Consider the following 22,298-nt stretch of genomic DNA (forward strand, 5'->3'; position numbering starts at 1 on the left):
TGGGACTTAGGCACGTAAATCTCTTGTGCATCTAGAGAAGAATAGACCACATAAGGTCTTGTGATCTATACTGCTAGTAGGTTTAAGTCCCTTTCATTTATAAAGCTATACAAAAATTAACCATTAAAGCTTATTCTGTGCAAGCTGTCCCCCTACATATATCACCCAGCTCTGTGTTTGAAGTACTCGATGTAAACGCGCTCTGAGGAAAGGTACCGGAGCGAGAGAGCCCATTCATTTCAGTTAGTAAAACTGTCATCCCTGAAAGGAAGCAGACTGAGGGCAGGTAGAAAAATAGTACAGGTTTTGCTCAGCAGATTCAATTTCAGATTTAGGCTCTAGACTGCACTGTTTGGAGAAGGAATACTTTCATTTTGCTGAGCGCTCCCTCCTTCCCTCTCTCGCATCCCTACTCACAGCCCTGTGCCCTGGACCAAAGGACCCTGAGTGGCTGGAGCGATAAAATCTTTGCACAGTCCAACTAAGATGTTGCATCTACTAAGGAAAAAGAAATAAATCTTTTATTCCATAAACTTGTTTAAGCTGAAATGTTCATTGGTAAGCCTGTAAAAGTGGGAACATCTGTGCTCCTGCTGGGATTTGATGTCTCACCAGAAACCTTTCCATAAGCACTTTGTCTCTGGTAGGAGACAAAGAGGAAAATACCTGATCCTTGGCCTCAGTTGGGCAGCTCCTTCTATCCTCATGCACTGACCTACTGAGCATTCCTCCCAGCAGCGAGCTGCCTCCCAGGGCTACCTCCGCCATGGAAGCTGCCTAACTAATCTCTTAGCAAACACTTGCAGCAAACCTGAAGGGAGTTTAGAAAGGCAACGAAGAAGAGGAGAAAAAAAACCCAAAACTTTCTCCAGATAAAGCCTGTGGCACCTCTAAGAGAAGAGAACCCAGCTAAATATAGCTCCACATGCTCACATTTTCTCTTGATGAACTGCTGAGATACAAAGTTGTGGCCACCTAATGAACATAGAGATATATATTCTAATCTTAATCCAGTTTCCTGCTCCCTTCCATTAACCCAGATGTCTTTCTGCCTGTCAATAGTCCCCTGACTATGCTTACAGGTATTTGCAAGACACTGCTTTTATCCCAGCAACACCGCTGGGATGATATGGCACTGGAAAAGTCCATCCCGCGCCCTGCCCGCACACGGGGTAACCTCTCCTCAGGAGCTTATAAGAAAATCCACTGTTGAAATAAATAACAACTCTCAACAAATGATCAAAGAAGAAATAAATCTTTTACCCTTCTAAGGCTTTTTAAAACTGAAATCCCATTTTTTAACTGGATAACAGTTAAGAGGCTACCGGCCACCTATTTTTCTGGGAGCTACGTTTTAAGTGTTTGCCGCATGGATGTTGGGCAGACAAACGAATCTGTGGTTCTCTGGAGCAAAAGCTTTTAAAATAAAGTTTGTGTGTAGTATATGAAAACATATTGTTTGGAATTTAAGTTCTAATATCTAGGAATAAACAGAGCATTAAATCAAGCAAAACTGTGACAAGGCCAATATGCACATGGATGATGCCAGCGAGGCATCTCCAGCCCTTTGTTCACAGCTTAACAAAACTGTGCCGTCACACCACTTTAGCTCAACAGTGCCTGTCGAATGGGCATCAGCAGATCAGCCAATGCCTGTCACACACACAGCTGAAAAACTGTTTGAAAGCAAGGCTTACTTTAGCACAAGTCTGGTAGGGAAAGTGAGAGGGATTTTTAATCATCTGGTAAAGACTACAGATATATATTTAGGGAGAAATATATATATATATATTGGCAGCTTTCTTCTTCAGGAAAGTAATGTAGTTTTGCTCTTTTTCACCTCTAAGGAGGGAATAGGTCTTGGTGGTGTTGCCTGTTCCTCAGTGTGCTGCTCCCTTCCACACTACATCAGATTTGGAATTATTTGCAAACAAGTAAAATTCTTTCAGAGTGGGAGGGGTGTCACAGGGAACGATCCAAATTTGTCCAAAAACCTATTAAAAATTAATTTTCACATTGTCCTGCTCGGAGACCCCCTCCTCCTCGTGACAGAGGATAAATGAAATAACATATTCAAGGAACTGCTTGTTTTGATTCTAACGCAATTATCTTTGCAGATGAACGTCTCTCTGGGTTGGAGTTTTGTTTTTTTGTTGGTTTTTTTTTTTTTTAGCTGATCAAAATATGTTTTCATTGGTATTAACAACCTTCTCCATCACTTCTCTTAACAGTCCTAGCTCAACACCGCTCTGTAAAGCAGCAAAATAAGCTTGTTAGCGCCAGCAACTTCAGCTCGCCACTTCTCTCTTTTTCCCAACACTTTTTTTTTTCCCCACAATTTATGGGGGTTTTGGCACACCCCCCTTCCCCATCCGGTCTCCCCGCGGTACCGGGGCGGGCTCCCGGTGCTCGGCCCCTCGGTGGCGGCTCGGGGTGGGACAGGGGAGGGTCGGGGGTGACCGGGGGTGACCGGGGGGGACCCGGGGGGGACCCGGGGGAGCGGGGGGCGGCAGCCCCGGGTGCTGAGCCCTCTCCCCCTGCCCGCCCGCCGCTGCTGTCAGCTCGCTGCCTGCACTTTAGCTGTCTCTTTCCCAGTCCCTACCCTGTCAGTTTCTGGGCTGCCAATTTCAACTTGAAGCTTGACTGGGCTGATTTGATGCAAATACCTCCAGGGAAAACCCTGAAACTGATGAACAGTTATGTCAAGTCGATTTTGCACCATCGGGAAAAGGTAACCTCTGCGAGAAAAAAAAACAACAAGGTTAAAGAGACAAGGGCTTTTCACGTGTAATACCACTGCTGCACATCTCGTTCACTGTTTACCATCCCTCAGAAATTGTAACTGTCAGAATTAGTCCTAATTGCAGATGCGAAAGCTGCCATTATAATAAAAACAGAGGCAGTGCAGGCATTAAATGTAGCAGCCTAATTTGTGAGACTACTGAAAAGGTAGAGTAAATGAATATTTCATTACTTTAATTACCAGGGACTACTCTTTTCTTGCTGTCTTATGATAAGTGTTGCTGTAACTAGCAACAGCAAACATCCACTAAAACATAAAGTGCAATAATAGTACTGCTGTCAGGATCGCTGCTTTAAAATACGAGCGGGAGGGGGGGGGAAGGGGGAAATATAATGGTTTATCTATTTCTTAGAGATCCGCAGGAGCAGGAGATAGAAACTCGTTTAACGTCAAAAAACAAAGAGGCGAGTAAACAGGTTTTAGTCAAAGAAAATAATGACCCGGAGGAGGGGAGGGGTGGGGTGCGGGGGGGAGTTGAGGACACACTCGAAACCCCAGAGCCGCCTCCCCTCCGCTCCCTCCCTGCTGGGAACCAAGTTTGGGGCTGCTCCGAGCCGAGGGGGGCCCGGCATCCCGGGAGGGGCATCCCGGGAGGGGTTCGCACCTCGGCCCGGAGCGCTTCTCTCGCGGTGTGTGATGCCCCGTCCCCCGCCCCACGGAGGCGGTTCACACCTCTGCCCCGCGGCCGGAGCGGGGGGGAGCCCGGGCGGCTCCGCACTCCCCCGCACCGGGGCCGCACCGAGGGATGCTCCCCGGGGGTGGCGGCTCTCCCTCTGTGCCCCACCGAGCCCCCCAACCTGCGGGGCGGGCGGGGGGTCCCCGAGCTGCTCCAGAGGATGCGGGTCCCGGGGGATGTGACCCGCAGCATCCCCGCTTGGGGAGGGGGGGACTCTGAGCGGGGGGGATGCCCTGCCCGGGGGGAACCTCCCCGCTCCGCCCCGGGGCCGCCCCAAACCCGCACAGCGCCCGCAGCTCGGGGCCGCCGCCGCCCGCAGCAGCCGCTCTCAAATTGTTGAGATTTGTCAACAATTCGCAACCACGCTGGTAATTACATTCCTGGAATCCGCGGCGATAGATGTAAAGATAAGGGTGCTGCCTCGACTTTCCGCTTGGAATAATCTGGTTGCAGCCACCTATTCCGCTTCCTAGCCCTTCCTAACCATATTCCCCCGTTACGCCTCCTGCGCCTTCTGCCACTGGGCTCTCCAGTAACATACGTGACGAGTCGCTGTGCCTCACTCCTGTCCGAGGAGGCACCAGCTCCCTGCTCGCCTTTGTGTCCCCATCCCTCCTACCCAACTTTCCTGTCAGACCCGAAAAATATGCAAGGCTCGCACTGCCGCTGAGAAGCAGGACAAAGTTTAACTTCTCTGTTGGCAGCCGGAGAATAACTCCCAGGCAGGATTCAAGCAAAAGATCTGATTTGCTGAATTCTGCCCTTTGATTTGTATTTGTGTGTTATTGCTACTGCTAAGGTTGTTGCCAACCTCAATTAGATCACAAATGAGATCAGTTTAATTCAACTCCCAAACTGTGACCTGACCATGGTCTGAAAGTATTCAAAAACGCATTTTAAGCCTTCCTTTGATTTCAAAAGGAATACTGCATGCTTGGTCATTCATACAAATAACATAAAACGTAATTATGGGATGATTTGGCGGATGACATTCCTGCCAAACGACGCTCCACGCCAGAGTCTGTAACGCTATGGCTGCTGTCCTAGTGCTCGAGAGCACAGCACCCTTGTGTAAGGTGGGAGTGATGGGGTGTGTGCGATGTGGAGGTGTTTAAATGCACTTGGGGAGGCAAATTCAGCAGCAACAACCACGCCACCATTAAAGCCCCCAGTCAGAAACTGCTGTATCACTTGGAAGGGAAGCGGATCCGCACTATCAAATCTCCAGGAGGCTGTGACAAAGGGAGCTTGCAGCTTGACACACGGGTAACAACATAGCAAACACCTTTAATTCTGTCATGTCTCATACCCTTTGCTTTCTCACACATTTGTGGCTGCTCTAGCATTGACACCTACACTTCACTTAAAAAAAAAAAAAAAAAAAAGGAAAAAAAGAACCCGAGACAATAAAAATCTTCAAATGAAGATATCTTATTCCAGCTAAAAAAAGAAACACCTGGAAAGTTATTCTTCTGCCCAGAAAAAAAAAAAAAAAAAAAAAAAAAAAGTAACTTATTAGCTCCTGCTTCTAACAGCTGAAGAAAGAGCAGAAAGCAGCAGAAAAAGTTCACTTTTGGGAATGAGAAGCTCCCAGCAAGCTGTTGGCTTTCCTTGGAGCTCACGGGGAGCCACTCGTACAGGTTTGCCGGCGTAACTTCTCAGCTATTCTGCTGCTCGAATGCGAAACCTAAATTGACCTTGCTGCCTTAGCAGCGCTCGGGAGCGTTCCTCGAGAGGGTTTGGGTGATATTCCATGGGAGGGGAAGGTACAGAGCGTGCCCGTGTGCTGGCACACACACAGGTGAAGCCTCGCTGCTGGAGCAGCCTCTCCTGGCCATGCCTCCAGCTCTCCCCAGCCCTGTATCTGATGGATTAATCCCGAAATCTTCAGCTGCCACCAAGCCCAAGATGCGGCTTCAGCAGTGGCACCTCCTCTCCTGTGCCCCCCAAACCCCGCAGTGCCCCCGCTGCAGGCCCAGCACCTGCAGGGCCCCGGAGTGCAGAAGGAGTTAAGGCTTTTTTCCAGCATTACTGGCTAGGTTAATATCACAGCTGCTTGGTAAAGCATTATCCAGCACCTCACTTAACAAAAGCCTGCTTTTGCAAACAGACTCCTACTTTTCCCCAAGTGTCCAAAGGTGTTTACTGAAGTAAATCTGCCTAAATCCTCCATCGCTTGGGTCATGGGGGTGGTTAGGAGGGTGGAAGGTGTAGAGATAATCTCTTTTTTGTAAATTCTGTAAATCTTCTGGGAAAAAAAAAATCAGGAATCTGTGTCACATGCCTCTGTTCAACTGGTAACATCTCGGTTAGTGTGCTCCTTATGAGTGAAATCTGCCATAGCAGCTACAGGAAAAGAAGACATCCCTCTCGTTTCTCATTGTTCAAACTGTTCTTCCCTCTAGAAGTTCCTTTAGCACGTTTAATCTATTTGCTGATGGGGCGGGGGGAAAAAAAACCTGTTAGGATCTTAAAAGTGGTTTCTGGGAAAAAAAAAATAAAAATGACAGTTTGGTCGGCAGGAGATAGTGTAGTTGAAAACTTGTCACTTGAGATTTCTGCGCTACCCCGGTTATTCCAACACCAGCAACTGCATATTACTTTTTACATGTTGCAAATAGAGGCAAACAACACAGGAAATTTTGACAGCTCTGCCTGAAAGGGCTTAAATACTTCTCAGTAAGCAGGATCCAGTTATAAATAAACCTTCTCTTGGTGAGAAAAAAGTGGCTACGACCAAAGACCTCAATATTTTTCTAGAAAACTGTCTGATTAAAAGCACAGAAGAGCTTCTGAGAAACAAACAAACAGGCAGATATGGGGGGGACACACACAGGGATGGGGGCACAGCCGGAAAATGCACATGAACGTGACTACAAAACCCCACGAGGGAGCCCGGCTACAGAAACTTCCACAAATCTCGCCTTCCTCCTCCTCCTCCTCCACCTCCTCCTCCTCCTCCTCCTCCGTCCGCATTTTCTGGTGCTGCCGAGGACTCGCTGAGTCGCTGCTTTTCCCCGGCGGGTCGGGGCAGCCCGGGCCGGCCGCCAGCCCGGGGACACCCCCGCTACTGCCACTGCCACCGCCACCGCCACCGCCACCGCCGCAGTGACACCCAGCCCAACACCTCACCAAAATATCGGGGGGAAAAGAAAATTAAAAAAAAAAAAAAAAAAAAAATTTAAATTTTTGCCCCGCCAAATCTGCCTCACCCCCCTGCCACCCCCATCCCCAAGGTCATGGTGAGTAAACAATAATAGTAATTAAAACACAATAATAGGCAGCAGTCAAGAGCTGAGAGTACACACACCTGACCCTAACTATAACAGACTTCTCAGAGTAGAATTTGATCCCTCTCTGACACTTTCTACCTCAAGTGTTAGAGCGAGTGGCCATGAATAGTACAGGCATGCCATCTTGTAACACTATCTGCCTGTCAGAAGAGCCAAGGCTGGGTAGAGCAGGATCTATATAAGGCTTGTAACTAGGGGAAGCCCAACAAACAGCTACAAACACCTAAGTTATTTTACTCAGCCTCCACCCTTCTGCTTTTTCCCCCCTTCTTCTCACTCTTTTTTTTTTTCTTTCTTTTTTTTTTTTTTTTTTCTTTTCATCTTGGCTTTCTGTTGCAGAATGCAAATGTAGCCTGCCGGCGGTGAATGGGCTGAATTGTGATTAAGAAGAAGAAGAGCTCCTTTCTTTGTTCTCCCCTCAGGGGATGTTTACTGGGAGAGACACAGCGGATCAGATATGAAAGGCATTCAGGTCAGCATTGATGTGAGCGAAAGTGAAATCATACCTAAGGCATTCAAAAGACCGCCGTGTCAGGGGTTCAGCTAACGGTGCATCTACTGTGTCTTCCCTGTTAGGCACAAAAAAAAAAAAAAAAAAGGGAAAAAAAAATCTCTCCACAAACAGGCATTTTTAAAAAATAAAATTACCACAAAAATTATCTAGAGAAGGAAAATAAAAAAGTTTTCCCTCTCTTTACCTCCAGAGCAGAAACTACAAGACTTAGTGCTCTTTGCCCTTATGATCACGGATGGGGCAGGTCGACTTGCATTAATTGTAGCTGCTGGGATCGGCATCCTTTTAGGGGGAAATGAATGTGAGCTGAAGTGGGAGCGGTTATTTTTAATCGCACCTTTACATCCCATCTCCCTCTGCCCAGCACACGCACGCATAGGTGCTGGACACACGCACCTCTCCATGTGTCCCAACGAGCTGCGTGCCCATTTATTCTGCCCCTAACCACGAGCCTCCCTCAGAAGCCAATCCGGGTGATAAAGGACAGGGTGGCATATCCAAATAGCACAGCACACCTTCCAAAGTCATCTTTCATTGACTTGGAAACTCCTCGAAACACTTTGCTGCAAGCTGGAGGACGGTGATCGGAGGCGTAAGGAGTTGGGGCACATCTCTGGAAGTTAAAGTGCTGCAAGGAAAAGTCTAGGCATTGTCGTTTTGTTCACCAAAAAAACACCACTTGATGAAGAAATGCTTGGATCTTACTATTTTTTTAAGTCTATACTTCTCCCAGCCTAGTTATTCTCTCAATAGACTTTCCCAGTGGTTAGCTGACGCTGTTGGCATAAACAGAGATATGTAAATATGGAGGGGAAATATAGCAAATTACAGTTAAGCATACAAAGAGTTAGGAGGTGGCTGCATTTGCAGGGGCTGAAATGAAAATGAAAACGACAGATCGTTTTTAAAAAGCCCCCAAAAATTAAGGAACAGGACTGGATGTCGTGTGCACTAACCAGCTCCACTATTCTGAATTTGTTTCCACCTTCAGAACCTTAGTTAAAATATATTGTTTGTCTAATGCTCACATCTGCTTTAACGGTGAGGTTTAATTCTGAAATATTTTCAACTAGTGTTTCTGCATCACAGATTTCTCTCCTTTTTCTCTATACTCTAAAAAGACAACTAAAGAGCAATCAAAAAGGTGTCTGACTTGGCCATTCAGACAATTGCACCCTTGTGGGAATGCTGGAATGAATGGTACAGTGGACACCCCAGCACTATTGACGTTATAAACATGTAAATGAAACACATTAGGGCAGACAATCAATTGTCTGTGAGCACTGCAAACCTGCACTCCCTTTCTTGACAGGCACAAAATAGTGTCTACCTTGGGAAGCCATGGTCTTGCAGAAAAAAAGGACAAAGAGTTCCCTTTCACAGAGGAGAAAATGCACCTTAAAAGCACTGGGATAATGCAGATGCCAAAAACTGTTGTGAGGCGAAGAATTTCCTATTTCTTGGAATGAATGTGGGGCTGCTGTAAAAGAATCAACATCTTTCTTTCCACTCTAAAGGGAGACACACATTTTTCTTGGGGAATATTACCAGCCTGTCCTGAGAGCTTGCATCTCGGTCTCCCATATATTTTCCCTACCTTGGGCAGTTGGCTATGTATAATTATCGATAATTAACTTGTAATGGTTTCCTTATCACTTTTCCTTCCCTTTTCAAATACGCCTTTTCCAAGCCATCAAATGCATTTTCTCGCAGCAATTAGAAATTCCCCCAAAACTTTCCTTGCGAAGCATGTGCAATAAGCAAAACCAGTAATTACCGAATGGTCACAAATGGCAAACAGTAAATCAGCCACTAATCTCCAAATTCTCTGGGTTTTTCGGAACTCAGAAGAAAATAAATAGATCCGACTTGACACAGAAAACAACCTCCCCTGCTCCATGTCACAGCTCAGCCTGGACATGAATCTGCACCGAGAAAATCTGCCTGGATAATCATTACGCCCTGGCCACTCGCATTTATGGCATGAATTTTTAATACCTATCTCCAGGTGCTTTTCTGGAGGTGGTGGCAGTACATTTGTCTCGCTACCCAGTGAGCCAAATCCCGGAGTAATCTCCTCGCAACGGATTCCGGGCCCTGGGGAGCTGCCCGGCCCCGGGAGCGCTCCGGGTGCCCGCTGTGCCCGCTGCCACCTGGGCTGCACCGGGAGCAGCTGCCTCCTCACCCCCAGCCTCAGCCTGCCTGCCTCCAAACTTCTCCAGGCAGGGAAGACAAGACTCACTTCCCACTCACTAAAGGCAGCAGGCAGGCTTGCCTATTTTTTCCTTTTTTTTTTTTTTTCTCCCTCTTTTTCAAGTGAGGAATGAAGGAGGTTTTTCCCCCTTCCCCAGCATCCCTGGAAGGAGGGTGGGTGGGTAGCTTTTTGGGAAAGGCTCTGAGCAAGTCTAATCGTCTCTTCTTGTTTGGTCTGTGGTCTTGGATCAGACGCCCTGAAAGCATTGAACTTTCTCCCTTTTCTTTACAACTGGAAGCGAGGTGGCAAAGGAATCAAAGAGAGCTGTTTACTGAAACTTTGGGGTAAATTAGATACAACTTTCCCCCCTCCCTCCCTCCCTTCGCGGGGATTTTAATTTCACTTTGGATTTTCGAGGAGGGGAGCGGAAAGGATGGGAAGAAAAAAAAAAAAAAAAAAAAAAAAAAAGCCAACAAACGCCAAACCACTACAAGACGGAGAGAGGAGAGAGGCAGTTCCTCGGGCATGGCAGGGCAGGGCTGCCGGCCGGACAGCGCTGCTCCCGGGCCCCGCTCCGCACCGCTCCGCACCGCCGGAGCATCCCCCGCCTCCGCGGGGCGCCCGTGCGGAAAGGGGCTCACTGCCCTCTCCTCCTCCTCCTCTTCTTCCTCCTCCTCCTCCTCCTCCTCCTCCTCTTCTGCCGCCACTTCTCTCCCGAGTGAAAGTGCCGCGAAGTGAGTCAGGCGCTGGGAATCATCTGACCGAACTTCCCGGAGCTCCGCCGCATTCCTGCGCTGCCGCTCCCGCACCTCCCGCCCCCCCCGCTCCGCTTTCGGGGTCCTCTCCTTCCCATCCTGCCCGGGGGGCTCACCCCTCATTGATTTACCCAACCCCCCCACCCCGTACACCTCTCCTCCACTCCAGCAGCTCTCATCAACCCCGTTATCTTGGAAAATCCCGAGTCTGCTTCCTTTCTACCCTATTTAGCTCCGCTGTAATTTTATCCAGCCCCGGTATCTCATCCCGAGCCTTGCCCATCCCCGCACACACGCAGATACACGCACACAGGCGTGGAGCCCACTCAGGCATTAGTTGGATTATTCTGTTTTGTCCCCGTCTGTAATGTGTCTGGGATTCACTAACACTCCTCTCGCTTCCTTCAGGACCATCTATTTTTATTTTCTTTTTAGTGGCTTCTAAATTTTATTTTGGTTCTGCTGCGTTTCTAAGGAATTTCTGTCCGAGTTCGATAAGCATCACCGTTTCTGGTGTTATCAGCAAAGACACAAGCTCAGAAGTAACATCTTTTCCACGATTCCAGGAAAGAAGAAAAATCTACTCAGTCCAGATAAATCCTAGGCAATTCCCAACGGGAAAGGCATTGGATACGTGCTTGTCGAGAAAGAGAAAATGAAAAAAAAAAAAAAAAAAAAAAGAAACAAACCCACCCTCGCTCTACCTGCTCCTCAGAAGCAGGGCATTTCTCACTCAGAAATGAATGAAAGAAACAAATTAGGGAGCACAAAGAGGAAAGGGGGGACAGACAGAAAGTAGAGAATTATTTCCTTCCCCCCCACACACACCCCATGTCTTGGCCAGAACAAGACACTGAAGGGAGAACTCAGCCCTTCGCATCAGCAGCGCACACACACTTGAAGTTTGCAGGATCTTTAAGTGGTTACCTTAAAAATCGCAATTAAACTTTCGTCTCCCAAGTGTGGTGGCTTTTCCAAGTTAGTGCAGCTCCCTGAAAACACCTTTTTGCATGGGAACAACCAGAATCTGCCACCCCGCTCCATACGTGCTCCCAAAGACTTGGCTGCACTACCAGGGTACGGTCCTGGTGTCCTGGGCAAACAGAGACATCCAGGATTTTTTTTTTTTTTTTTGGGGGGGGGGGGAGGATAAGGGTAGTGGTGGTGGGGGTTTTTTTTAGTACTCAAATCATGTTGAGAAAATATTAAACACGTAGATGCATCCCTCATCAGAGAGCATGTGATGGGTTTAACACGCTAAACTAATAGTCTTGCCTGGAAAAGCAAGGAGGCTGAGGAAGAAGAATAAAACCCCCTCAAACACTCAGAATATTCTTTACTGCAAAAGAGCACTTCTGGATGCGTTGCTTTAAATCTCATTCTCTTTTTCTCTCAAAAATGACTGTTTAACATAAGAAAAAAGGCTACTTGACACAAAGCTTTTGTTATCCAGTTGATCAGCAACGTGCTTTAGATACTTGTAAGGGGAAAAAAGCCCCACAACAGACATTGATTTTAGAAAATCAATAACCAACATTTAATAAAAAGAACAGAGGAAACACAAGAGAGGAGAGGGAAACATTACGTGTAATTTTAATGTCTACTAAATTACCCAGAGATGAGGGGAAGGGGAGGTCTCCTCTGTGAGGACCACCTTAAATAATGACAGACACAAGAGTAAAGGGTGGTGGTGGAGGGGGGAGAGACTTTAAAAAAAGATAACAAGAAACGGATCCTTGGGAAGCTGCTCGGAATATATTATTTTAGTTTTGTTTTTTTTTTTCTTTTTTTTTTTGTAATACTAAGCCAAGCAAATAGATCAAAGACAACACAAAGGGAAAAGCCAGTGTAACATAACGAACAGTTTCTGACTAAAATTCCTCTATCACTCCCCCATATGGCTCGACGCCTCCACCACAACAAGAAAAAGACACTCACACGCACACACACACACTCACACTCGCAACCTAGAGAGAGGCAAGGGGAGGGGGGGCAGGATCATTTGTTTCTAATCAACATTCTCTTGTCTTTGTGTTTTTTGTTGTTGTTGTTGTTGTTGTGTGTGCCCCCCTCCTCCTTCAGCCCCCCTCCACCTCCACCTCTCCACTGAAATGAAGTAGCTGAGCTAGAAGCGCATGGGTTCAGGTTCTCACAAATATCTCCCTTCCTCCTGCTCCTCCAGAGGAAAGTTGTTGGAAGTGGGGCCGGGATGGCCGTGGAGGGGCTGCGGGCGCGGAGGGGGAAGCTGGCGGCGGGGAAGCGGCTATCAGCCGGGAGAGAAAGGAAGAAACTAAGGGAGGGACGGGGAGAGACGGAGAAAGAGAGACCCACCGCACCAGCGAAAGCTGCCAAATGTGAAATCAGCCCAGAACACCGCGTCCCACTGCGCCCCGGCCCTGCGCGGCCGGCGGGGACCGGGGGAGAGGGCAGCGACGGACAATCGGCCACCGAGCTCATTAGTATTATTAATTATCAGGGAGGAGGAAGTTTCATTTTCGAGTCCCTAACAATAAGTAAAAAAAAAAAAAAGAAGAAAGAAAGAAAGAGAGAGAGAGTCGCTAACTCGGTGCCAGCCCTTCTCGGGGTTCTCACGCTGCCGGTTTTTTTTTCCCAGGGCCGCCCGCCCCGCTCGTTCCGCGCCGCTCCGCGTCTCGCCGCGCTGCCAGCGGCGGAGCGAACCGGGGAGCGCTGCCGGGCCGGGGGACAGCGGGGGACACCGGGGGGCACCGGGGGACAGCGGGGGTCAGCGGGGGACAGCGGGGGACAGCGGGGGGCAGAGTGGGGCAGCACAACAAACTTTGGGGCGCGGCGGAGGAGGCGGCGGGGCGCTCCCCTCCCCGCGTCCCCCCGCACCGCCGGCGCTCCGCGGGACCCCGCGCAGGGAGGCGGGCGGGGGGCGGCCAGCTCCGGGCTGCCGTGCCCCCCTCCCCGTCCCGCTCCCCGTCCTGCCGCCGCCTTTTTCCTTTCCCCCCCCCCCCCCTCTCCTCTCCGCGGCGGAACCGGCCGGAAAAGTTTTCCCGGGGGGCCGTCTTACCGTTTTTCCTCCGGGGGTTGGCTTGTTTTCGCCTCTTACACCTGGGGCCATCCGCCATGATCTGCTGCTTCATTGATAAGAGTGGATCAGATGGCAGTTCGCATGGGCTCGACTCCCTGATTCAGCAGCAGCGGCAGCGGCAGCGGCAGCACGCAGGCTCTATGTAACGACCAAACACAGCGACAATGTGGGCATCGGGATGTCCCATTTAAACGCAGGGCGCCAACGGGGACCCCAGTTTGCACCCGAAAAAGAACCCATCCACGCACACGGCGAGCTTGGCCGTGCCGGGGGAGGTGGGACGCGGTCGGAGCGGGCTCCCCCTCTCTCTCCCCAGCCGGGCAGATTTCTTCTTTATTTATTTATATATTTATTTATTTATTTATTTCTGCTCCCTCTCTCTCTGTCTCTCTCTCTCTCTCTGTGTGTGTGTGTCTGTGTGTGTGAGCGCGTGTGCGTGTGTCTCCCTCCCTGCGTGTGTGTGTGTTGCACCAGCAAAGCAGATCAGAGAGAGAGAGAGAGAGAGAGAGAGAGACAAGAATTACATCTCAAATGAGTCATAACTCATGACCGTATGAGGGAATGCACAGCTTTTACAGTAGGCTGTTTGACTCAATGCTAGGCGGACCATTTCCTCCTAAAAGTACTTTAATTTGACACTAGAACTTCTTTTCACGCGAAATCCTACCCTTCATTTTTTCCCCCCCGAAGTGCTCTCCAGCAAAGTGATAAGAGGAGAGGGAAACATGGCTCTCCCCTGTCCTTTTGGGGTAAAGCTCAGCACGGAAACCTCCCCCTCCCCCTAACAACGAGGAGTGTAATTATAAACCTCTGTCACCTTTTTAGTCAGTTTGACAATATTCAGGGTTTCCCCTGCCCCTTAGTTAAACAAAGCTTCGGAGTGTCATTTTTTTTTTTTTTCCTTCCCAGAAAAGAAACAGAAATCAAAACTACCGCTGTCAGAGTTTTCAACCTTCCAGTTGGGTTTTCGTGGGTTTATTTTTTTTTGTTTTGTTTTTAAGGAAAAAAAAATAAAATAAAAGCAACTTGTAAACTTTTAGACCTACTGTGTGTGCCTGAGCGCCCGGGCTGGGCAGGAGGATCTATCTGTCAAAGGGAGAGAGGGGCTGGAGCGTTTGGTTTGCTGCAAGAACGCTCCTGAAACTCAGTCCATCTCGAAGAAGATGCTGTAGCTTTAAAGATGCTTTGACTCGAGGATTAGTTTAAACAGGGGGCTATAAAAGATGTAACAGATGCAAACTGTAAAACAAGGGCAATTAACCCTTGCTCTCCTGAGCAGGATGCCCCCTCGCCTTCCCATCTATTGTCTTCTCCTGCACTGGGAGTTTTGCATAAAACCTAAAAAATTATTACTTGACTCAACAATTTCAACATATATATATGTGTGTATGTATTTTAAGCAGAGTGAGATCTTTTTCCCCTTTTCCTCTTTCCACTCCCTTGTGTCTTTTTACTTTGCTGGAGCTTCACACCAGGACTGAGCAGTGAAGTGTGCTGCTGTTGGGTCTTTTTATTCTGCCTGAACTCTCTCCTCAGGCGTTTACTGTTATAAAACCTGCTTGGCTATAAATAAAAAATAATAAATCTCCAAGCAGGTAAGAGGATGGGGAGATTGAGAGAGTGTGCATAGGGTCAGCGTGTTTACTCACACTCTCCTGCCTGGGATTCCTCCTGGGCAGAGGGAATGGGTGGCTCTGAGGATGTGGATGAATGTGGCTGAGCAAAGAAGAGGCTGAGAAATGTGCTAGAAAGTTCAGTATTTGCCAGTTCTTCCCCAGGCTGGGGTGGGCAATGGTGCCATCCCCATCGCGGCAGATCTGCCAGGAGAGGAGAGCAGCGGGGAGGGAGGACGGGCACCGAGGCGAGCCCGGACCCTCAGCCTGCCTCGGCAATTGGCGTTTTCATGCAAAACCACCAATGGTGAATTGTTTTAAATGCATTTCACTCCCTTCCCTACTCTCCAGCCTCCCGTAAAAAGTTGTCAATAATTTTAAGCCTGCAAATATCGAGAACACTTTTCTTCCCAGAGGTCAGGCAAGCTTTTAAAAATATATATTCATTTTAATTTTTTTTCCTTTTGGTAAACGACTTTTAAGTTCCAGTCTGTACTTTCACTTCTTGCTTTAGGCTCCCAGAAGCTAAGGTGTTACTTCACCCAGCTTCACAAAATAAAATATAGAAATGAAACCAACTATGCAGACAAAACAGCAAAACTTTCTGTTTGGGGAAACACATCCTTTGCCGGGGAGCCCTGCCCGGGGTTGGGGCTCCAGCGGTGCCCGGCCGGGCTGGCTCTGCATGCTCAGGGCATGCAAAGCATTAACAGGTACCTGCAAACTTTCAGAGCTCAGATGTAAAACCTGAAATAAAAAGAGCAGGAGGTGGGTGGGGGGATGTTTCGGGTGGTTTTTTTTTGGTCTTTTTTTTTTTTTTTTTTTTTTTTAGGAGGACGAAGTCCTTTCCTAACACTAAAACTTTTGCTGCTGCGTTTTAAAAGGCACCTCCCGTACCTGGCTGACAGGTAAGGGGAGTAGGGGTGGTGGTGGCACAGCCCCGAGCACCCCGAAACTGCTCATCCCTTCCTGGAGCGGTGCTGGAGTGACTTCAGGTTTCGGTTCAAAAGATTGAAAAAATTTAAAAAAAAAAAAATTTTTTTTTCGCCCCAAGTATAAACAATCCAGAAAAATTAAAATACTCTCGAAATGAAATAACCCCGCTGATGCGTGAGATGGTGTGAGGAAAAAAAAGAGAGAAGAGAAGAGGGAAAAAAAAAAAAAGAGAGAAAATGGAATTAAATTCCGAACCTACCTGCGAAGTCTTGTTTGTAGTTTTGACCAGAAATGGTGAGAAGAAAAAGCATGAAGAAGCCGCGAAGTGGAGGAGAAAAGGTGAAGGGAGATGCAGCTCCTGGAGAAATTGTAAAAAGCCTTGCAAAGAGTTGTCGGAAGGACCGTTATTCCTGCTGGGCAGGTTAGGACTGATCTCTTTCTGCCACTCCAGGAAACACAAACCTGGGGACGGACTGACGTGTTACGCCTCTTCTAATGACATTTTTTTCTTTTTCTTTTCTGTACGAGCGAGAGGAGAGACCCTGCAACACACGCCACCTATCTTTGTGGGGAGGGATAATTGGAGAGCACCAAACGTGAGCATCATGTGGAAACGTGATCGCCAAGTTTCTCTCTGGGAAAGGATCTGGGATAGATTATACCTTGAAGTCTCCGCGAACGCTTTAGCGGCAGAAATGCAATTCCACCTCCTCCCGCCCGCCCCCCGCCCCGCGCCCGCCCCCCGCCCCGCCGCTCCGCTCCGCGCCCCGCGGAAACTCAGCGCGCCCCGCCGCAGCATCCCAACCCCCCCGGGGGGCTGCGGACCCCCTGCCCCTGCAGCCAGCCCGCATCCCTCCCTGCCTCCCCCGGGCCGCATCCCCGCTCACCCCCTCCGTGCCCCGGGCGCATCCCCGCGTCCCCCCGCCGCATCCCTTCCCTCCCCCGGGCGGCATCCCCCGCCCCCTGCCCGCCTGGATCCCATCGGATCCCCTGCCCCAGGCTGCATCCCCTGCCCCAGGCTGGATCCCCTGCCCCAGGCTGCATCCCCTGCCCCAGGATCCCCTGCCCCAGGCTGCATCCCCTTCCCTAGGCTGGATCCCTGCCCCATGCTGGATCCCCTGCCCCAGGCTGCATCCCCTGCCCGCCAGGATCCCCTGCCCCAGGCTGCATCCCCTGCCCCAGGCTGGATCCCTGCCCCAGGATGGATCCCTGCCCCAGGCTGCATCCCCTGCCCCAGGATGGATCCCCTGCCCCAGGCTGCATACCCTGCCCCAGGCTATATCCCTGCCCCGGGCTGCATCCCCGCCGCTTCTCCCATCCCCTGGCTCTGCCCCCCCGGCCGGCTCCCCCCTTGCCCCGCACGCTGCGCTGGGCAAAACTTACCCTAACATAAAACCTAGAAACTAAACTCTGTTCGGGTACTGCCAATAAGCTCCTGGCTTGTTTTGGTGCGGTTTTATTTTTATCCTTCACGCGTTTCTTTTGGGGCTTTTTTTTTTTTTTCTCCCCCCCCCTTTTCATTTCAGCACTCGTCCAGGTTATTTGAATAGTCAGCTAAATCTGATGGGAAAAAAAAAAAAAATCAACCGAACGTGCTGAGATCTTACAGTCTATCTGTTTTGTTCACAGATATGGATCAGGGGTGAGATGGGCTCTTTTCCTGGCTCTGCTTTTTCTTGGAAGTAGCTGGATGAGCAGAGAGAGACAGCGTGGAAGAGTAACGCGTGGGGCTGAACTTCATGGAGGTTACAAGTTTTTCACTCTTTTCAAGTATTAAAATTAAAATAAAATTACATATAGAAAAAAAAAAAAAAAAAAAAGAAGAGAAAGAAAAAAAAAAAAAAAGAAGAAGCCCAGACTCCACCTTTGCACTGAAGGGATTGGTTATGCAAATATGGAAGGGGTTTCCTGGCAAATACAGCTTTCTACTGTATGGTTAATTAAATCATCACTCAAAAGCCTTCCAATGTGACGCTTCTGTCGTAATCCAATCAGGTTACGTAGGTTCTAAACAAGAAAGATATTTTCCACATCTGGAAGTCAGCAATTTAGCAAGTACTGCACATTATTAACCAATTCAGAGCCCACTTCCCAGGGGGATAGCTTTTTCTTTTTTTTTGAAGTTTAAGTGTTCTTAACCAACGCTCTGCCGGTTTGTTAATCAAAAAGCCGGTTTGCACCGCACGTAATCGAGAAGTGATATCGAAGTGAGTACGGGCTGAGCGAGCCGGGGATGCTGAGGAAGGCGCTGGGCTGCAAAGGGGCAGATCCGGCTGAGCTGCAGCCGCTCCTGCCCAGCTCCAGCACAGCCCACAGCCGCTCCTTCCTCCTGAAGGAGCTGGAAATAATCTCACTGCAAAGAGAAACTTCGCGGCTTGCCCACTCGCACGGTCCCTTCCCGAGGTAAACGTGGGGCTGCCCAAAGAGCTGCCAAACAATTTCCCCGCTCTGACAAGAGTTCAGCCTATTCCAGCACTTTATTGCTTTATTTTTCCTTCTCCCCCTCCCGAAGAAAACCGAAACAAATGGCAACGCTGATCCCACACTGCACTTTTACTTACATTAAGCTCAGATAAACTGCTCTTGAACCGTGCACTGAACGTGTGCCTAAAGCAAGAAGTGGAGGGAGAGCGATAGCGATGGGATCGCGCTCCAAAATGGTCCTGGGAGCACCTTCCTGGCGGATCAGCATCACAAAACAAGGAAGGGACCCCCCCCCCCCCCCCCCCGGGAGGGTCTTGGCAGCTCATCGGAGCCACCGAGATCTGCCTGGGATTTTTTTGGGATTTTTTTTTTTGTCATCTCGTAGTTAGACGGGAGTGGGTGACCCTGTGAGATGCGGGGGAGGCAGCGCACCGGGGTGGGGGGCTCCGGGTAGGGGCATCCAAATGTCCTCCCGGGCTGCCAAGTGGCACCTCCGGGTGTCCCCTCCTCAGCCCCGAGCTGCAGGGAGGGACAGGCAGGCTCTGGCCGTCTGCTGCCGCTGCAATCCCCAGCTAGGCTGCCCTAATCTTTTTAATTATTATTTTTATTTATATTTATTATTTTTATTTCTATTTCTATTTTTGTTCCCTGCTACGAGTCATCGTGGCTTTGTTAAAAGTTTTCTTGCCACTATTTTCTAAATGCCAGCATGATTTTCCTGCAGGATGCATGACTTCTCCATGCCTAAATGTACCTGGATACGCAGAGGCATATCACACGCATACACACACACACACAGAATGATGATATCTTAATGAAATATATAGCACAGCACAAATATCCTGAAATCAAATTCAAGTATTATTAGTTTGAATTAGATCCTCTCAGATCCAGAAGGCACTGCCTATAAATCAAGGGCAGTCTGGCAATTCCTTAAAGAGCTAAACTGAATTTAGATGCATATGATAAAAAGAAAGGAAAAGAAAAAAGTGAATGCTAATTACTGACTTGCTCAATTTCCACTCACCCACATTTTCTACGAGAAAAATGAGAAAACCTAAAACCCAACCAACAAGTTCTCAAAATAAATTAATCCCTTTACAAACTCCTTACATATTGTTCCCACATTTCCAGATTACAGAATGAGGGGATGAACTGGAGATTACGAGAGGCTGCAGCCCGACTCGCAATAGGCAGGAGTGCTGTCGATGGTGTATCAATAAAATATATTTATCTGCAGCCACGCTGAAAAACAAACCCTCAGAGCGTGTGATGACGCTCAAGGGCTTTAAGAAACATGTCGGCATTGTCAGATAATCCCTATTCATAATTTTGCTGGCTGTTCTTTCAGCCCTCAATCTCACAGTTTTCCAGCTCTGATGTGCCTCAGCAGGGTTTGCATCGGAGCGATAAAACTGCTCGGAGCTTCGCAGGACTGACATAGCACCCAACATTATTAGATGCTATTTTAATGTGAGGTTTGGGAGTGTTTGTTGTTCTTTTTTATTTTTATTTTTAATTTTTGGACACTGGACATAAACATTTAGCAATCAGCTAAGCCCTTCCGAGATGGAATTTAACCTTAATCCAGGCGATGATTTCCTGCCCGGCTCTGAACTAATAACGGGTGTGCAGCTTCTTTAGGAGATGGAAATAATGACAGGCTATGGATCCTGCCTTTATTGGGGTGGTGCTGGCAGCCCGGATCCCTGTCCCTGCTCCATCAGCATCCCCATGCAGATCCTATTCCCTGCTCTATTTCAAAACTTTTGCACATCCTATTCACCTCACCCCATCAGCTTAAGAGCAAGCAGAGCCAAAATATCCTCACAAACCTCAGCTCCTTCCTTGTGTGTAGCTCCCAGCTCTGTGGCTTGGAGATGGTTTAAGGGCAATTCTCTGAGTGCAGGTTTATCCCCTTTTCCTCAGGTTTTCCTGCATGGAAATGCTGCAAGTTGAGGTGAGGGTGGCCTGATCCTGGTGCAGACCTGCCTGGTTAAAGCTACAGGAGAAGCAGCCCTGCTTCCAGCTCCACCAAAACCTATTGTGATGAAGATAAGCCCCTTGGAGATAACCCCACGTTCCCATCACTGTGTGGATCTGTAGGGGCAGCCAGGTCAGATCCTGCTGCCATGGGAAAGGAGAGCTCTCCCTGTGATCCACAGGCACCCAGCTCTGATTGAGAGGGGAGGTGAGAGGCCACCAAGGAGGGCTTTGGAGCACAGGCCCTGCAGGACCTGAGCCTTCTGCTGAGACCTTCTGCCGTGGTGGCTTTATGGGGATGTGGTGCCACGGGCTGAGGGGATGATTCACTGCCTTATTTATTTTGGTGTGTTTGCTTTTTCCCCGGTGGAGGATGAGTAACGGGGACTGTGTTTTCTTGCCCACCACGTGGAAGGAGGAAAACGGAGGGAATAGGAGCAAAGATGTTCTGGCTGGTGAATTTTGGCTAATACATTTTAGAGGCTGGTGAAGACAGAGGTTTAATACCTCTAAATACCCTTTAGCTATGAAAGCTTCATGTCTTTCATAGCCAGAACTCTTGACTATTTTCCCTATGGTGTGCAACCCTCCCTACATCAGGGATTAAACATCCCCATGTAGGGGATCCAGATGAGATGTGCCCACTTGCAGCCAAGCCTGGGGAGAGCATCCTTCCCTCCCCACAGCCCTGCTCCGCTGAGGGAGCTGCTCCTGCAAGATTTGGGATCCCTGTGGGTTCTGGCTGCTTCCCATGCTCCTTTCTCTGGGGTGTAGAAGATGTCCTTGCCTCGAGAAAGAATTCTGAGGTTGCAAAAAAGCCCCCAAATCAAACACAAAAAGATGCTGGGGGGATTATTTTCTGCAGTCACCTGTGGCAGTAGAGGATAAGACAGGCTGGAATAATTTTTGTGAGCAGGGAAGGCCCCATGTGGGCCCAAGATGCCGCTGGATACTTTTGCTCAGTACAGGTGTCCCTATAAACGAAGATTTAGAAAGCAAAGCCTTTATTTTTTTTCCAATTTCCACATGGAGGAGAGGGCAGAGAGGAGAGGAAGAAAGGGTCAGGGAACCAATCTCCCCCCACCCGCTGATGAGGTATTTGGGAAGAAACCTTTTGAATCAACATTCCCAAAGTTTTTGAGTTCCTCTGCGGAAAACCCATGTAGGGATAGGATACGAGCCAAAAGCAAGGGAAAAGATTGTCTGGCTTTAATTTATCTATCCCTGGGCATTTCTAACCATCAGATCACTGTAATATTTGATCTTGTGTGAGTCCCTGAACGTTAAAAGCGAATCTCCTCATATGTTTTTGTTAATTTTGTCATTTATAAAGCCACTTCTGACGGCCTAGAGCTGCTCAGCTGCTGCTCACAACGTCTGTCTGTGTGTCTGCAGCGGGGGAACAGCATCCACAGGTCCCAAAATTTATTTTCTTGCTGGACAGAGAGAAGTGAGGGACAAGCATCCTTCATCCACTGTCCCACACCATGAGATGGAGATGCTTTTCCTTCTCTTCTGGGATCGATGCTGAAGTTCGGCCACATTTCTTGGCTCAGTTGGCAGCGATTAAAATTCACGGCTCACTTTTGTTTATAGTTGGTTGTTTACTTTGTTGAATTTTTAAAAACTTGTTAGAATGCAATTGAACACAGATTCAACAGTATTTAGGCTTGAAAAATAAAGATGCATTAGAAAGATGCCTATTATGCTTCAGAATTATTAATTGACATTTTTATGATGAATAATTAATCATTTGAATAATTTTCGTATCTCTGATCTGAACACATATTTGCATATCTAATGTCTGATTTTAAATGTGGTTTCTTTAGTTGCATTCTCCCAGGACAAAGACATGAAGTAAGTAACATCCTAATGCAAAACTTTTTTTCTTTGCACTTGTAAAAGTATGTTTATTGAAATGCAAGTTCCTCTCTAGTTATGAAGCTGTTAATAATCTATGCATGACATATATGCATTAATAAGGTGGTGAATCCTCTGGATATGAGCACATTTAGGCCTCGTTTTCTTATGTACAGTGGTGAGGTCCCCCTG

The 22,298-nt window shown here is 48.4% G+C and overlaps 2 protein-coding genes and 1 long non-coding RNA gene across 3 annotated transcripts in view; 1 reads left to right on the plus strand and 2 right to left on the minus strand.

Annotated features, from left to right (window-relative positions):
* GTDC1 (glycosyltransferase like domain containing 1) overlaps positions 1 to 6,447 on the minus strand; it is a 314,519-nt gene extending 308,072 nt beyond the window's left edge. Inside the window, exon 1 of the mRNA XM_072931740.1 lies at positions 6,426 to 6,447. The gene's annotated coding sequence lies outside the window, so the exon portion shown is untranslated. The remainder of the gene's footprint in view (positions 1 to 6,425) is intronic.
* Positions 1 to 16,605, minus strand: part of ZEB2 (zinc finger E-box binding homeobox 2) — a 113,765-nt gene extending 97,160 nt beyond the window's left edge. Inside the window, exons 1-2 of the mRNA XM_072931739.1 lie at positions 16,099 to 16,605; positions 13,270 to 13,428 (exon numbers count right to left, since the gene is read on the minus strand). Of these exons, the coding sequence (XP_072787840.1) occupies positions 13,270 to 13,342 (73 nt within the window). The 5' untranslated portion in view covers positions 13,343 to 13,428; positions 16,099 to 16,605. The remainder of the gene's footprint in view (positions 1 to 13,269; positions 13,429 to 16,098) is intronic.
* Positions 16,606 to 17,109: 504 nt separating this feature from the next.
* LOC121470289 (uncharacterized) lies at positions 17,110 to 17,798 on the plus strand. The gene is made up of 2 exons (XR_005981047.2): positions 17,110 to 17,287; positions 17,469 to 17,798. It is a non-coding gene; the product is annotated as an uncharacterized lncRNA (long non-coding RNA).
* The last annotated feature ends 4,500 nt before the right edge of the window (positions 17,799 to 22,298 follow it).

Source organism: Taeniopygia guttata, chromosome 7 (assembly GCF_048771995.1).
Source record: "Taeniopygia guttata chromosome 7, bTaeGut7.mat, whole genome shotgun sequence".
Classification (NCBI taxonomy): Eukaryota; Metazoa; Chordata; class Aves; order Passeriformes; family Estrildidae; genus Taeniopygia; species Taeniopygia guttata.